At 39.9% G+C, this 15,161-nt stretch overlaps 1 protein-coding gene across 1 annotated transcript in view; it reads right to left on the minus strand.

Moving 5' to 3' along the window:
* CRYBG3 (crystallin beta-gamma domain containing 3) overlaps positions 1–15,161 on the minus strand; it is a 108,012-nt gene that overhangs the window by 75,108 nt on the left and 17,743 nt on the right. The window contains exons 2-3 of the mRNA XM_019628218.1: positions 14,764–14,830; positions 273–700 (exon numbers count right to left, since the gene is read on the minus strand). Coding sequence (XP_019483763.1) covers positions 273–700; positions 14,764–14,830 — 495 coding nt within the window. The remainder of the gene's footprint in view (positions 1–272; positions 701–14,763; positions 14,831–15,161) is intronic.

Consider the following 15,161-nt stretch of genomic DNA (forward strand, 5'->3'; position numbering starts at 1 on the left):
AAAAAAATACTCAAAGAAGTATTAAATTAGAAATAAATCTTGTCTTGTACTATGACAAAGCACCTGAAAAGTTATCAGTATCACCCCCTAAAATGGCTCAAAAGGTCGTAGATTAACAGGTATGGTACACAGAATCATACAATTTTTTTACCCAATAGCAGGAACATTACAGAATACATTTTCCAATCCCTTTAATTAATAGGAGTATAACTAAGGATCAAAAGCTAGGTCCAAAAGCTCAAAGCTTTGCTTCAAGTAAATTTTAAACTTACTTTATTAAGTCACTGGGTTCCTGTTCACTGTCTTGTGTTGTATCCAAAGAAAAGGCATCTGAGAGTTCAGTGGAGTTAGAGTCTTGTTCTCCTGCCAGAAGCGCCTGGGCTCCCAGGGAGCCACTGGAAGTCGCCCTCTCCTTTTTGATCCCTTCCTCAGGACGGTCACTGGGATTTCGTAAGCCTTTCTCAGTTTTGTCATGGTCATCTTTTAAAGAAGATTGCTTGGCTTCACCAAGAGATGATTTTCCTGAGATATTGAATAAGTTACCAAGAAACTGAAAAAAGCTTTCTTTTGGCTGTCGATCACTTTCTGTTTTGCTCTCTGAAGCGGAGCCCAAAAGGTCATTTGGCTTTTTGGAATCTTCCTGCCCTGGAAGAGTGATTAGCTTCTCAGCATGGTTCCTTTTGTCCTCGCTTTGGGGAATCTTTGAAAACAAAATAGAGAATAACAAGCATCACCATTTAAGAATAAGACTGATGGCTTCTATTCCCTTGGGCTGTTTACAATCTACTGCAGGGAACAGTCAGCACAACTTGAACAAAGCTGTATAGTAAACGTCACAAACGGAGAGGTATGGCACACGTGGGAATCCAGGAGTAACCAGTTCAGATTTGGTGGCGGTGAGAACAGAGAAGTGCCCTCTGAAGAGACCTAAAAAGTCACTACTACGTGATGCTCCTGCATCTGCTTCCCTCTCTCCTCTCTCCCCCCTCCCCATTCCCCTCCTCTCTCTCCCCTTCTCAGTGTACGGTGAGGTTATCAGCTTCTAAGGAGTTCAGTGACTGGAGGTGAGGTTGGAAAATGAGAAGAGTAAGGGGTAAGTATGGAGAGACAAGGAGAGGAACAGATCATGATAAACCTTAGGTGTATTTAAAATTTATCCTTTATGCTTGCAGAGCTAATGGACAGTATTTTCAAACACTGAGCATATTAGACAAATAATACCTAAATAGCCTTCATCATTTCGGCAGTGCCTTCACCCACGAGGCTGCCACGTTATGTAAAACCGTTCCTCACACGAGAAACAACAGCAACGCGGTGCATCAATTCAGAGGAAAAGCCCACTGTGAACTCTTCACGGTAACACAGAGTTCTGATATGGGCATTACTGCAAACCGCGGACAGCGCCGGAATTCCTGCAGACGGTAAGCACTTCCAGAGGTGCATTTTACTGGCTCGTAAGTAGTAGTAAAGCAAACCCATCCATGTTTACTATGTGTGAGGAAAGGCTGACCTGCTGTATCAAGGAGCGTGCTGGCACTCCACCCCACACTCTTCCCTAAAGCTTCCTCAGCTTAGGCCAGCCTGCCAACCCGCCCTGCCTCCCAAGCATGCTTGCTCACCTACTCGTAACAGGAATGCGCACCTGACATTATCTGTCAGATGTTATGTTCACTGGTGCTTACAGAAAGAAAGCTCAAGTGTGAGTCAGAAAAAAACGATCAGGACACGAGGTAAAACCGCCTTAGGGCACTGTAGGTTCACGTGACAGTGTTTTGTAAGAAGCTGATCTTTAAAAAGGCAGGAGCTTCATAATTATACTGTCATTTGTTCACCTAGTTCCACGTTTTAATCCAAATGCAAAACAGTTCAAAGGAGTGTTCCATTAACCACTAATAAAATTTAGCATACGAAAGGATGAGAAAAATGTTCAGAATCCATTAGCCCAGGAAATTCATTTCCAGCCAACAGTATTTTAAGTGTGTTCCCACCTTAGGTAACAGAGGGTATTTTTAACGAAACACATAGCATTTTTCTATGTGTTAGGACCTTAATATAACCTGTGAGTCTCTGCATTTAGAACATCACCAGCCTCCTGGAGTCACTCAAGTCTCACCTTTCACTGGTTTCAGCTAAACCTTGATCTTACTCGACTCCATCTCATCCAGCCAACCTTCTGCTCATCATGGGAGCTGCACCCACTCCTCGTATAAATCGCATAAACGGCCTCTCAGTTTGGCAGTACAAGATATGCTAGGTGACATTTTGAAAATGCTCACGTGTGTGAAAGATACACATTTTTTTTGTCCCTTACTCCATTTAATTTGATGTAATTTCCAGCCACAATATTCCTTCCCGAGTCAAAATGAACTAACACTGTGACATGAATAGAACCGTTACTTTTTTCTATAACTAGTATGAATAACAACTTATCCTGGGTAGTTACTTATTATAATATCATAGATATCCTTAAAAAGCTAGAGAGATTCACAGTCTTATAAAATCAGAGCAATGGATTAAAAAGGGAAAATTAGGAGAACCAGGAAATTAAGAGAACATTTTGACTATCAATAAAATATCAAGACAAGTAATTTCTGTCAAAAATAGTATTTATTTCACTACATTATTTTTACTTGACAATTCCTTTCAAAGTATAATAGACTGGTTTCTAAACAAGGAGACTACATTTTGCTAACCTAACGAAAGCATTCACATTTAACCTTTTTAAAGACACACACACACACACACACACACACACACACACACACACACTTTTTAAATCACTGGTTTCTCCTTCCCCTCAATTTTCAGCTGCTTTGCTTTCCTAGAATTCTCATATCTTTGGTTTACTGAAGAGCATATTTTTCAGTTTCCTAAAATGTCTTAATTTTTCCCTAATGATCTTATGAGAAATTTGTATCATTAAAATACCCTCAACCAGAAAAAAGTATCTAAATTTAGAAACAAAAACTAGCAGAAAAGAACACTGATATTCCAAGTAAACACAATAAATTATGTATTAATATAATTAAAATGTTAGGTTTGATCTAAGAAAGTAGTTCTTTGCCTTCAGCTTAGACAACAAAGTTCGGCCTGCCACAAGCCAGGGCCAATGCTGCCTGCCAAGAGGAGTGTCTGCCATTTGTTCAACAACTGAGTCAAATGAACACACTCAGGATTCAAGCAAACATTAACAAAACATTAATTCCAGTTGTTCTCAATGATGTTGGTATTCTGCAAATAACCTATTAAGGCTACTATGAAGAAAGAAGACATGTGTATTTTAAGAATTTTCATTTTTTTCCTTCATGCTCAGTATGTTGTAATGCAGTACCCTTAGGTCCAAATTCATCCATCTAGCTGGGTTTTTGTTTTTGGTATGTGCCCAATACAGGGAAATACAGGAAAGCATCAGATACACTGATTAACAAGAAAGCTACGGCTTCAAGTTCATGTTCCAGTGAGATACTCATCATTGTACTGCTGTGTGGGGCTTACAAGAGGCCATGTGCACAAGTAACTTGACTGGGGATGGGGAGAGTCCACTGCATAGAGTAGGTAACATCTGAGGGTGAGAAGAGCATTCTAGACACAAATCATAGCATGTACAAAGGCACAGCAGTGTGAAATGCGTTTATCATGCATGGGAATGGCTGAGCATGACTAGGGCACGGAGGACAGAGAATGAGGTTGATAAGAATATCAGTTAGAAGTAGAGGGTTTTCTAAATTGGGCAACTATTTGAGTATGGAAGCCAAAACTGGATACGGAAAATAGAAAAGGAGGTGAGATTGGGGCCTTCGAGGAGATGGGATGCAGGGTAGGCAACAAACTATTTAGATGTGAAGCATGTTGAATTTTGGGTCCCCTGGTGATATATACGTTGAGCTATCTGGTAAGCAGTCAGAAACACAGTTAAAGAATGCAGCCTGGCAACACACAGTGTGTGCAGGGGCCAAAAGGGACAACCAAAGAGCCCTGGGGCAAGACGAGGACAAGGCAGGCACAAGGAAGAGAAGAAATCAGGGAAAGAGACAGACAAGGCCAGGGTCAGGCCAGGTCCTCGGCTCTGAATACTGGTCTCCAAAGGCAAAAGGCCACAGAGTAGTTCCAAAATCGAAAGGGGGTAAATGCCAAATGCCACTGTGAGGCCAAGGAAGGTGGTCCCTGGTCTTCAAGACCACCAGGCGCACTCCTTCCGGGGAGACCGTGCATTACTCTTCTCTCTGCTTAGAGTGCTCTTTCCAGAGAACAGCCATATGACTCACTTCCTCTCACCTCCTTCAGACCTTTACTTAAAAGTCATCTCTTCATTGGAAGTTTCCCCAGTCACCCTATCTAAAAGAATCAACTCCTCCACTCTGAAATTGCTTATATCCTTTCTCTGCTTTTTCCTCTTTACACTTGTCAAATCAATCTCTCTCTCTCTCTCTCTCTCTCTCTCTCTCTCTCTCTCTCTCACACACACACACACACACACAAATTATTTAATATCTGTTTCTTTCTCAAGCAAGTAAAAGCCACAAGAGCAAGGATTTTTTTCTGTCTTATCTATTGCAGTATCTCTAGCACCTTGAAAAGCACCTGAGCACCTGACAACAAGAGCCAAAGATGGTCAAATGTTTGTTGGATTAATTAATGAAGGAAGGAGGGGTATAGAGAAGCCCTAGGAATGCAAGAAAAACCGTCATAACAGCTCAGGAATTTGTGAGGACAGCCCTGAACTCAAGGTGCTAGGCAGTAAGTATACAGGTAGCAAGGAAACAGCAACAGTCGGCAAACAGAGGGAAACATTTTTGAGAGATTTTTTTAAGTAGAAAAAAAGACATAAGATGACAGCTTAAGGTCCAAGACAGAAGAAATGGTCTTTTGTTCCTGTTTTGTGGATCAGCTCTACATGTGTCAGAAAGGGACTGACTGCTGTACAAGAGAGAAGGGTGACAGGTTCCAGGAGCAGAAGGAATTGAGATAAAGAGACCAGTCTAGTTTCTAATACTTCTAATAAAGGGAAAGCATTAGCCTTGGAGAGGAGTAGGCATTACCTCTTCCAGGTAAAGTGGTAAGGTAGGACCTGAGGCCTGAGCGATTCTGCAAGTGGAGGTGACAACGAGGAAGGTCTGACAGGTGGCCCTGGTCTCAGTAAAGTGGAAGGAGAGAATACAACCTAAAGGAGGAACGCAGAGGTGGGGCTGGACTTGGGCTCCCCAGACAGAAAAGCCTTGGAAGAGTGTTTCTGGGAAGCGCAGCTGAAACGGGGTATACCAAGTAGCAGTGAGGGTCCATGTAAACTTTGAAACATTCATGCATTCAATAGATAGTGACTAGCAAGATACTAGGTGCTTGGGTGCAATAGTGAAAAAATACACCCAAAGCCCTGCTTTCATGGAGCCTACAGTATAGTGATGTAGGAACTAAATGTGGGTCTAATTGGCTTTAGTTTTTCATCAACTCAAGTGTCTGTAGCAGGTGGCAGGTGCTGTCTCAAGATGGTGACTGGCACAGGGAATAAGGTCAAGAAGGTTAAGGGATAAAGACTGTTGCGACACCAAGAGTATTGAGTAGAAAACAGGGAAGGGCCAGGTGACACTTCTTTTACTGTCTCAAGCACCTGGACTTGGTCCTTTTTTTGCCTGTGGCTCTATCTTCACTGTACACAGTAAGGATGATCCTTTGGAGCACCCTGACCCCCCAATTCCCTAGGACCTGCAATTCGCTAGCACCTGCAACTACAGTGGACCTCACCTCCATTCTGCCTGCCCCTTTGGCTAGTCCTGGGCTGTCTACCCATAACCACCTCACCTCGAACCTCAAACTCAGGTATTCCCTGGTGTTCACAATCTCTCATCTTTCCAGCTCTCTCACCCCACTGTCCCACCCAGGTGGACCCACCACACCAGTCTCCTGCCTCTTTTTTTCTGTCCTGGCCTTCTATATGTCTGCACAATGTGAGACTGAATCTCTTCCTGAAAACCAGTCTTCCTTTGGCTTCCACAACATCACTCTGAGGTTTCCCTTCTTCCTCTCTGAATACTCTCTCCATCTCCATCAAGTTCACATCTTTCTAGTCATCCCTTATATATCACGTCTCTCTAACTTCCAGCCTGGTCCTGATTTGCCTTCACAATCTTGTGAGATCTCATTTCCCACAGATTCGGTTAATCAGATGATTCCCAGATTTGTATTCTCAGCTCAGACTGGACATCCACCTGGACGCTGCACTGGAACCTCACACTTAGTACATCCCAAATGGACCCTGACCATGCTATGTCTCTATTCCTCCACTTTCTGTAAACTATAACATCCCCATTTGTTAAAAAGTCAAACAAACATCAGGACACCATGACCTGTCCCTTAGAATATTGCCAGCATTGACTTAACCTGTTTCCTTGCTTCCACTCCTGTCCCCCGGTCTATTCTCCAGACAAAAACCAGAGCAATTATTTTACAATTCAAATTTCATCATCCTTAAAAGCCTTCAGGGGCCATGCACTGCCATCAGGATAAAATCCAAACTCCCTACCATAGCATTCAAGGTCTTGGTGGATGTAGCACCTATGTCCTTCTCTGACTTCACCTCCTCCCACTCACTGTACTTGCACTGTCCAGTGTCATCATATGAACTCTCATTCATTCTCTCCCAATCCCCTTGCTCTTCTCTCTCTGACTATAGTATGTCTTTGCATAATGCTATTCCCACTACTGAGAGCACTCATCTCTCACACTCATTGCCTGGGATATTCCTACAACTCAAGTTTTCAGAATGGAAATTGCCTATATATGTTCTTCCAGTGGACATCCCTAACATCTTTGGTTTTCCCTGTCACCACAAGGTAAAGGCAAACAATTTCATAAGCTTTCATCATGAGTAGGACTGTTACCTAAAATTAACAGTTACTAAAATCTGCCCTTTATACACAGCTGCTTACTAGAGAATTCTAGCTAGTTTTCTCATAAAACACCTGGCCATAACACATTACTTGGCAAATTTGCCAATATTTGAAATTCTACCACCAACAGTTGAAATTTCCTCAATTTTGAAGAAAATTATATCAGTTTATTTTTACTGGTATCTCGAGTTAGCTATAGTTTAAGTAGTGCTGAAATTTTAAATCAAAATCACTATTTACCTTTATCATAATGGATTTAGTTTGTGGTAGGTTGTCTGATTAACTCCATATATACTATTGACATATTTGCATCAACAGTATTTTTCAATGAATGGATTTTACCACTAATGTTAAGGTGCAAAGATGAGCTATTTATATCCTACTGTTAAAGTAATGCTGTTTGAAAGATAACATTATAGTTTGATCACAGAATTATTTTTCCCCTATAAAATTAGAACAGACAAGCAGCCTGGCCAAATATCCAACTCAGCTGGTCATTGTTTAATATAACAAATAAGTTATCTGAAACTTTCATGTCATTACACACCAGTGCTGTGATCAGCTCTGAGATGTCACAAATAATTTGTTACTAAAAGTGGTTAAAAAGCTGAAATCTCACTTTTTAAAAATGCTCTAGAATGGAATCAAGGCTGTACTATCTGTGGTGATATTTTTAATGTTTCATTTCCATGTAATTTCTGATAAAGGAATGTAGTTACATATAGTATATAAGTGCCTTTAACCATAGGTGACCCTAGACAGTCATCTATCATAAGTGTCAGAGAAAAAAAAATAGGTTAAAAAATTGCTGATCTAAATAAGGAAAGTCTGAGCTACATAGTAGCAACGGGTACGGACAGGAAAGAAGTGCTGCTGATGGGCTTTGGCACGACGGGGAGGAAAACAAAATGGCAGATTCATTCCCAGATGTCAAGATCGGGTAACTTGTGGGCAGCTTAGCAAAACAGGAAATACAGAAAGAAAAGGAAATGAGGATAAAATACACCAAGTTCAACTTTTTGAGTTTGTCAAATCTCATACCCAGTGACATTCACAGAAAAGGTCCATCAAAGAATTGGCTCTATCACCCTGAAGCTCAGGAGAACACACTGGGCTGGACGGACAGATATGAGCTTTGTCAAGGCTAAGATGTAGGTAGAAATCAACCAGGGCAGGTGTGTAAGGTGAGAAAAGAAAGAAACAAGACGGTGTGATAGGAGAAAAGCCATTCCTTACTGTTACGGTACAAAGACTTCTCCAATGAAAACACTGGGCCAGAAAAATAAATGTTTGTAATTCTATGAGAGCTTTTTGGAATCCCCCCTAATGTTTTCAAATCAATATCTGGCACTCATGGAGCCAAATTTACTCACAAAAATCTAGAGTATGTACATAACTCTTCATACTCAATTTCCATTTTGATAAAATATCCCATCATATCACAAAGACCATTCTAGGTCTACGATAGGTTGGTGCTGCTGCAAGTCAAAGCAGATACCTCACAATACATTCAACACCCAGATATGTCATATCAACACCTTGATCTCACATCAGGCCTCAGCACGGCACCAGGCATACTGACAGCCTAAGCCCTGGCTGTCCCTGTTGGTACCTGGACTGCACAGTGGCACACAGTGCAAACTCCATTTCAGGCATCCTGGTAGCACTCGGTCTTTATAGAAGCAATCAGGGGTAGGAATTTTTCACTTCTAGCTAAAGTTCAATATGTATACCGTCATGTATGCCCTCTTTTCAAACATTATAAACAATTGATGTTTCTAATAGCTGATTTCTACAGTATTCACCCAGAAAAAGTCAGCACCATTCTCAAGCAAAGGGTTATTTCTAAGTTTTAGCCAGAATTTATATGGCAAGAAGGCAGCTCTTCCTGGGTACCTACTTAGTATCAGTGCTATCCATGTGATCTCAGTTAGTTCAAAAACAATTCTATGAAATAAGGGTTGAACACCTCCCATTACAGATGAGCAAACCAAAGTTCAGAGAGGCTGAGTAATCTTCCAAGGTTACAAAGCTACCACATGGAGATCTGGGGTTTAAGCCCAGATAGATCTGATTCCAAAGGCTGTGTTCTTTCCCTCACTGCATATATAAATTTAAAGCTGTCTCAAAAAGGTGCCATGGTGGGCACAGGCAGAGAATAGTAGCTGGCTGTGAGGCTCCAGGCAACTTATTCCCATCAACAACAGGTGAGGTTTGCTTTAATCTGTTTATATACAGGGTTCCAAGAACGATTATAGTTCAAATTTTTTTAAAAAGAATGCGTGTTTAAGAAAGAAAAATTGAAAATCTCTATATTAAATTGATGTCATATCGCTATTATCTGTATCATTGAGAAAAATGGATAAAAAACATTTATTTAGGTCATAATTTATTTTCTAAGTAAATTTTCCCGTTACCAAGAGAGCATTTAATGCATTTAAATTTGACTACCATTTCACCTTTGGCTGAGAAAGTTGAAAAAGACCAATAAGGAAAGAAGAATCACACAAATCAAGATATGAACAGATGCATGGATTTAATATGTGCATCTTACTAAACAGTACTGTACTCTCAATACAGGCCTTAATGTAACGAACAATTAGTGACTATTTTTCTTCAGTGAGATAATCTTGAACTACAATTCTTCCTTTTTTATATATCAATAAATGCTGGCAACAATAAAAAACGTGTAGTTATTTGTAGTAAATGACTTACTTATGGTAAGATTAAAAATAAGTGTTATGAATCATAAATAACAGTAACGTGCACTAGATTGATACTACTTGATTATCCATAGGAAACTACAGGCATATATCAACCATTGCCTTTTCTAAGATGCCAGAACCTTCATCAAAGTTGTATGATTAGTTATGGGCAACAATTCTAAAATGGGACAAGAGTTAAATTTTATATAAAGCAGATGCCAAGCTATTGAGAACAAGCCTAACAATCACCAGTTTTAGGCCTGAGTTGGAGAATCTATAACCTATGATTCAGATTTAATTCACTTTATTTAGCTCATGACTCCTTTCTGAAAACAGATTTATAGCCACAGCTCTTTTAATTTTTTAATAGGATTTCTTTTTGGTAAATTTAGTTTCACAAATGGGAAACATTATGGCAGAGAACTGCATCTGAATTCTCTTGCCTCCTCTCACTAACAGTGTGAGTTTTGTCAAATGACAATCTCTGACATTTTCTTCAATTATAAGAGATAAAAATTCTGATCAACACTGTAGATGGTTTCTTCTCTTGTAAAAAGCACTCTAAAATGACAATAAAGGGATTTTTTCTTAAGTTATAAATACAAAGAGAGGAAGATTATAAATACTAGCAGGTAAGAGATTTCAGGAAAGGTTTAGCAGGCAAAGACAGACGGAGGCCTAGTAACTGGCTGGAGAAAGCTTCCACCCCAGTGTCTGCAATGGAAAACTCTAATCATGAGGCATATAATCCACCCCACAGATAACCTGAAAAAGCTCAGGATCTGAAGACACTGGGGCAGTGTGAGATGTGGGAGAAAAGAATTTGGTTGAAAACCACCATATGGCGTACCTGAGCCCCAAGGAGCTTCCCTCATCCCCAGCAGTTAAATAAATGATACTCCTTACCTTCTACCACCTCCACCTCTTGACCAAATATATATAGCAAGAACATGTTTGAAGACACTGAGACTTTTGGGCAGACCGAATGTGAGGTATCAAAGGCTACCCATGTGGAAATGTCTGAAACACTGACAATCAAGTCTAGAGCTCAAGAGGGATGTTGGGTAGAGAGCTAAGAGCCAAAGATGATGCATTACTTTGGAAGACTGACATTGAGAAGGGCTGAGGGCTTTGAGACTCATCTATATGAAAAGTAATTTAGCCAGAGGAGAATTAGTGAGGGAAACAGAAGGAAAAGGTCAGCGGCAGGAACTGAAACAAGAAAGTACAATATCATGGAAGCAAAGACAAAGAAAAAAAATTTTTTTTCTGGAAAGACTTGGAAAATCAAGTGTCCTAATTGATTAAATAAGAACTAAGTAAAAGCCACTGAATGTGGTTAGCAAAAAGTCACCAATTTCATGGAATGACTCACTCATTTAACAACTATTTACTGAGCATCTATGACACGTGTGCCAAGCACATACGAGGTTTCCCATGTCTGAGGGAATGAGGGGGAGACGGGAGTCAGGTTAGAAAGCATTAAGAAGTAAAACAGTGATTAAGACAGACTTTCAATAAGAAATTTTGGGGTAAAAGGTAGGAGTGAAGTAAAATGATAAACTAAAAGGAAACCAGACCCACAAAAGGAAAAACCATTGTGTTTGTTTTAATTTTACATATTGAGAGAGAAATAGAAGCCGGTGAGATGGAGAGATGACACAGTCAAGGCAAGGTCCACGAGGAGGCAGGAAGTAGGAGACCAACACCACTATCAGGGGGCTTTCGGGAGTTTAGTCTCGGAAGGAGAGAGGTGAACATCCCTCTGAAGTAGGTAGAAGGAGCAAGGCATCATAACATGTCTCCCCTCTCTTTTAAATAATAGACATGAGTGAAGCAAGAGTCTAAAGCTACAACAGAAGACTGCAGCCCCCACAGAAAAATAAAGGTAGAAGGTGGATCTTTTTGGAAATTTTGCCAGCTAGATATAAAAACCAGATGGATATAAAAGATATTTATAGGGCCGGCCGAGTGGCTCAGTTGGTTAAGAGCTCGCTCAAGAGTTTGAGCTCTGAGCAACAGCGGTTCGAGTCCCGGCCCGAGCTGAGCAGCTGCTGAGCTGCCAAACAGGTAGCAGGATGGCTCAGCTAAAAAAAAAAAAAAAAAAGGATATTTATATTAGTGGAATAGTAGAGGCAAGTGTTAGAAACAGCTACCAATGTGAGCAAAACAGCAAAATTCGTCGTCATGTGCTGCATTAACAATGATTTGGTCAACAACGGACTGTATACCTGACAGGTGGTCCCGTAAGATTACAATGGAGTCAAAACTTCCCATCGCCTGAAGACATCACAGCCCTCATAACATTGTAGTGTGAGGCATTACTCACGTGTCTGTGGGGATGCTGGTGTAAACAAACCTGCTGCGTTGCCGGTGTGTACAAGTATAGCACATACAATTGTGTACAGTACAATTACTTGATAATAAATGACTATATTACTGGTTTATGTGTTTACTACACTTTTTGCTACTTTAGAGCATACTCTTTCTATTCATTAAAAAAAGGTTTCTGCAAAACAGTATGCCGTGTTACAGTAACCCAGCAGCAGCCTCATACATCTGGTGTTTACTGTGTCTTCTGATTGCATCATCTCCTCTTGTGCTTGATTTAATCTCATGTTGTTTTGTACAAAAAATATGCTGTACAGGCTTGTAGCCCAGGAGGAATAGACTATGCCGTACAGCCTAGGTGTGTAGTGGGCTCTACCATGTAGGTTTGTGTAAGTGCCCTCTATGCTGTTCGCACAATGACAAAATTGCCCAGTGACACATTTCTCAGAATGTATCCATGTCGTTAAGTGGCACATGATTATATAGCACATAAATGATATTTTAAGAACTAAGAATCTAATGATATCCAAAGATAATATAAAGCTTCTCTAATCTCTAGTTGTTTGAAAAATCAATTAATTTTTGTAGCTTAAACTTATAACCAAACAACCTTCAACTTTCTTGATTTGGTATCTCAAAGTCAAATATTCACAAAAAGAAATGTGTAAGAATATTTATTATGCGTAAGTCTGTTATGTTTCAGACTCAAGAGGAAAAATGTTGTACATTTTTTCTTATCACAGAAGACCAGATTAACAAGATGGAATCATGGCAAAAAAATGCCACATTACAGTGGAGTGCTGTGTTTCAGAAAACTATTCATTAGAAAGAAAACAAATACATGTTATATGACATTTGGTAAATGTAAAAACTTAAATTGAGACTATTTAAAATAACAAGATCATAAATGTTATTGCTAACCTTTTTTTCCCTCAAGGTATAGGGCTGACTATTGACATTATCAAAATACATATTTTGGATGCCTGGCACCAACAGGTCCCTGAAGAAATCCTAGCAGTTTTTGGCACATAAAAAAGGTTACACGGGCCAAAATGCTGAGGCCACCCCAGTAAGAGTGCCACACTGCCCTTTCGATTAGGGGCTACCTGGACTGTCCCTGTGTAAGTAATCCTATAGACCTCAAATCATAAGAGAAACTGTCTCATGACTGTGAACCATATTTTGAACCCAGATCCTAAATTGAAATTATCCTGGGCATTCAAAACAAGATATTAAGAATTCAAGTATAGAAAAGATCGTAATCACGCAGTCCCAGCCACTGTATTTGCCCACCATATAGATTTACTGAATCCATAAAGATATGACTTTCTAGGTGAAATTTTTGCAAATAGAAAGTAGCACTATTGGAAATTAAATTCTGAAGGCCAAGTTTGAAGACTGGAGGTTTTTGAAAGTGAAATTATAGTTCAAGTAGTACACTATCAATTGCAGGCTGAGTGGAGAAAAGAGTGGAGACCAAGAGAGGAGAAGGAACACGGAGAGCAGGAAGGTTCGGTGAAGATCAAGAGTGGGTAGGGAGGCAACGATGGATTAAGAGATGGAATGACAAGAGTTGGCAGCCAAAGAAACTTCGAAGTTTGAGCTCTAACAAGTAACATACTTCCTGTGAAGCAATTCAAGGGCAAGGCTGTATGTATGGCATTAGATGCGAAAATCTTGAAGTAGGGCAAATCAAGACATGTAAGAACAGAAGGAAAGGGAGAGAGCTGCAATCGAGCTCCCGCAGTGATAAGCCAGCAGGCTAACAACTGGCTGCAAATGAGTAGATGGAAGATGTTATAAAACCTGGGAGCAGGATGCTGTAGCCAAACTCATAAAAGAATGAAGAAAGAAAAGGGAAGCCAAGCAATCCTGATATTTTTCTTTCTAAAAATTATTTATATTGTTTACAATGATAGGGGAGTCAGGATGAAAGAATGAAAACAGCTTTATCTTGACCATATATAATGCCTTTGGACCTTACATAATATTTAAAAGTGCTCCACATCGGTAATGAAGAATTCGGATGACTTCCTGGTCTTTCCACTGACCAAGCTACCTTAGCCAGAAATCCCTAGAAAGTACAAGCTTTCTCCCTGACTATCACAAATCATGTAAAAACAAAGTAACTGGGACCAAACTCTACGAATGCAGGACAGCTATCAAAACTTGAAAACATACCTGTCCTCTCATTACCAAACAACATAAACACCTAATTTATAGAAAATCACTTATGAGTAAGGAGAAATGTTCAACGTTTAGTGATTTTCAAGGTTTCTTAACCACACTTATCAATAACTATCTAGGTAGGTGTGTAGCTTATACACTTTTCACGCTTGTCCTGTAGAAGGAAAGAAAACCAGTTCATATGTAAGCTGACTAAACTTATCATCACATACTAACAACATGTGAGAACACGTTATTCACTTCTTCCCCCGAAAGCACTATTAGTTGTCAGCAGCATGTGAGAAAAGTCGACATAGATCAAAGAACTTCCTAGGGAAAAAGAGACTGTGGTGGTCACGTGACCCAATTTACAGCTGAGAAAACTAAGGCACAAAGCAGCTAAATGCCTCAGCTGAAGGCCACAGAGCTGGTCAGTGGCAAAGAGGGGTCAGAACACCACACTCCCTCCAAGTTCTCAGTGCCCATCTCCCCCCCACCTCAACCCCACCCCAAAACGCAAATATCTGATACAGCAGGGCTGGATTTCCACATCAAGTAATAATATGGTGCTCTTTTTGGAATGTAAAATGAAATGACAGAATCTAAAAGTAGAAGAATGAGCAGACATTAAAAAAAATATTTGCTTAATATAAAGTAGTATTAATTTCAAACTATACCTTTACTGCTTCTGATGATAGTATATTTTCCTTTTTCTGACTTGTACTCATGGGCTCATTTTCAACACTGAAAAATAAAAACCATAGTTTCTTTTGAAGTTAAAATAGAATTATCAAAATCATACAGTTTCTGTGTTTAAAGCAAAAAGTGAAAGAGCCTTTACCTGTAATGCTCAAAAGATTCATATACAAAATATCAGAGTATGATGATCTGAATCTCCACATTTGAAAAACACATTCAAAAATGCTCATCCAAAAAAAAGGGGAAGGGGTGAAGAAGTACAAATTGGCAGTTAAAAAACAGTTACAGGGAGCTAAAGTACAGCATAGGGACTATAGCCAATAATCTTGTAATAACTATGTATGGTGTCAGATGGGTACAAAACATATTGGGGGGG

This window comes from Hipposideros armiger, unplaced genomic scaffold (genome assembly GCF_001890085.2).
Source record: "Hipposideros armiger isolate ML-2016 unplaced genomic scaffold, ASM189008v1 scaffold_760, whole genome shotgun sequence".
In the NCBI taxonomy this organism is placed as follows: Eukaryota; Metazoa; Chordata; class Mammalia; order Chiroptera; family Hipposideridae; genus Hipposideros; species Hipposideros armiger.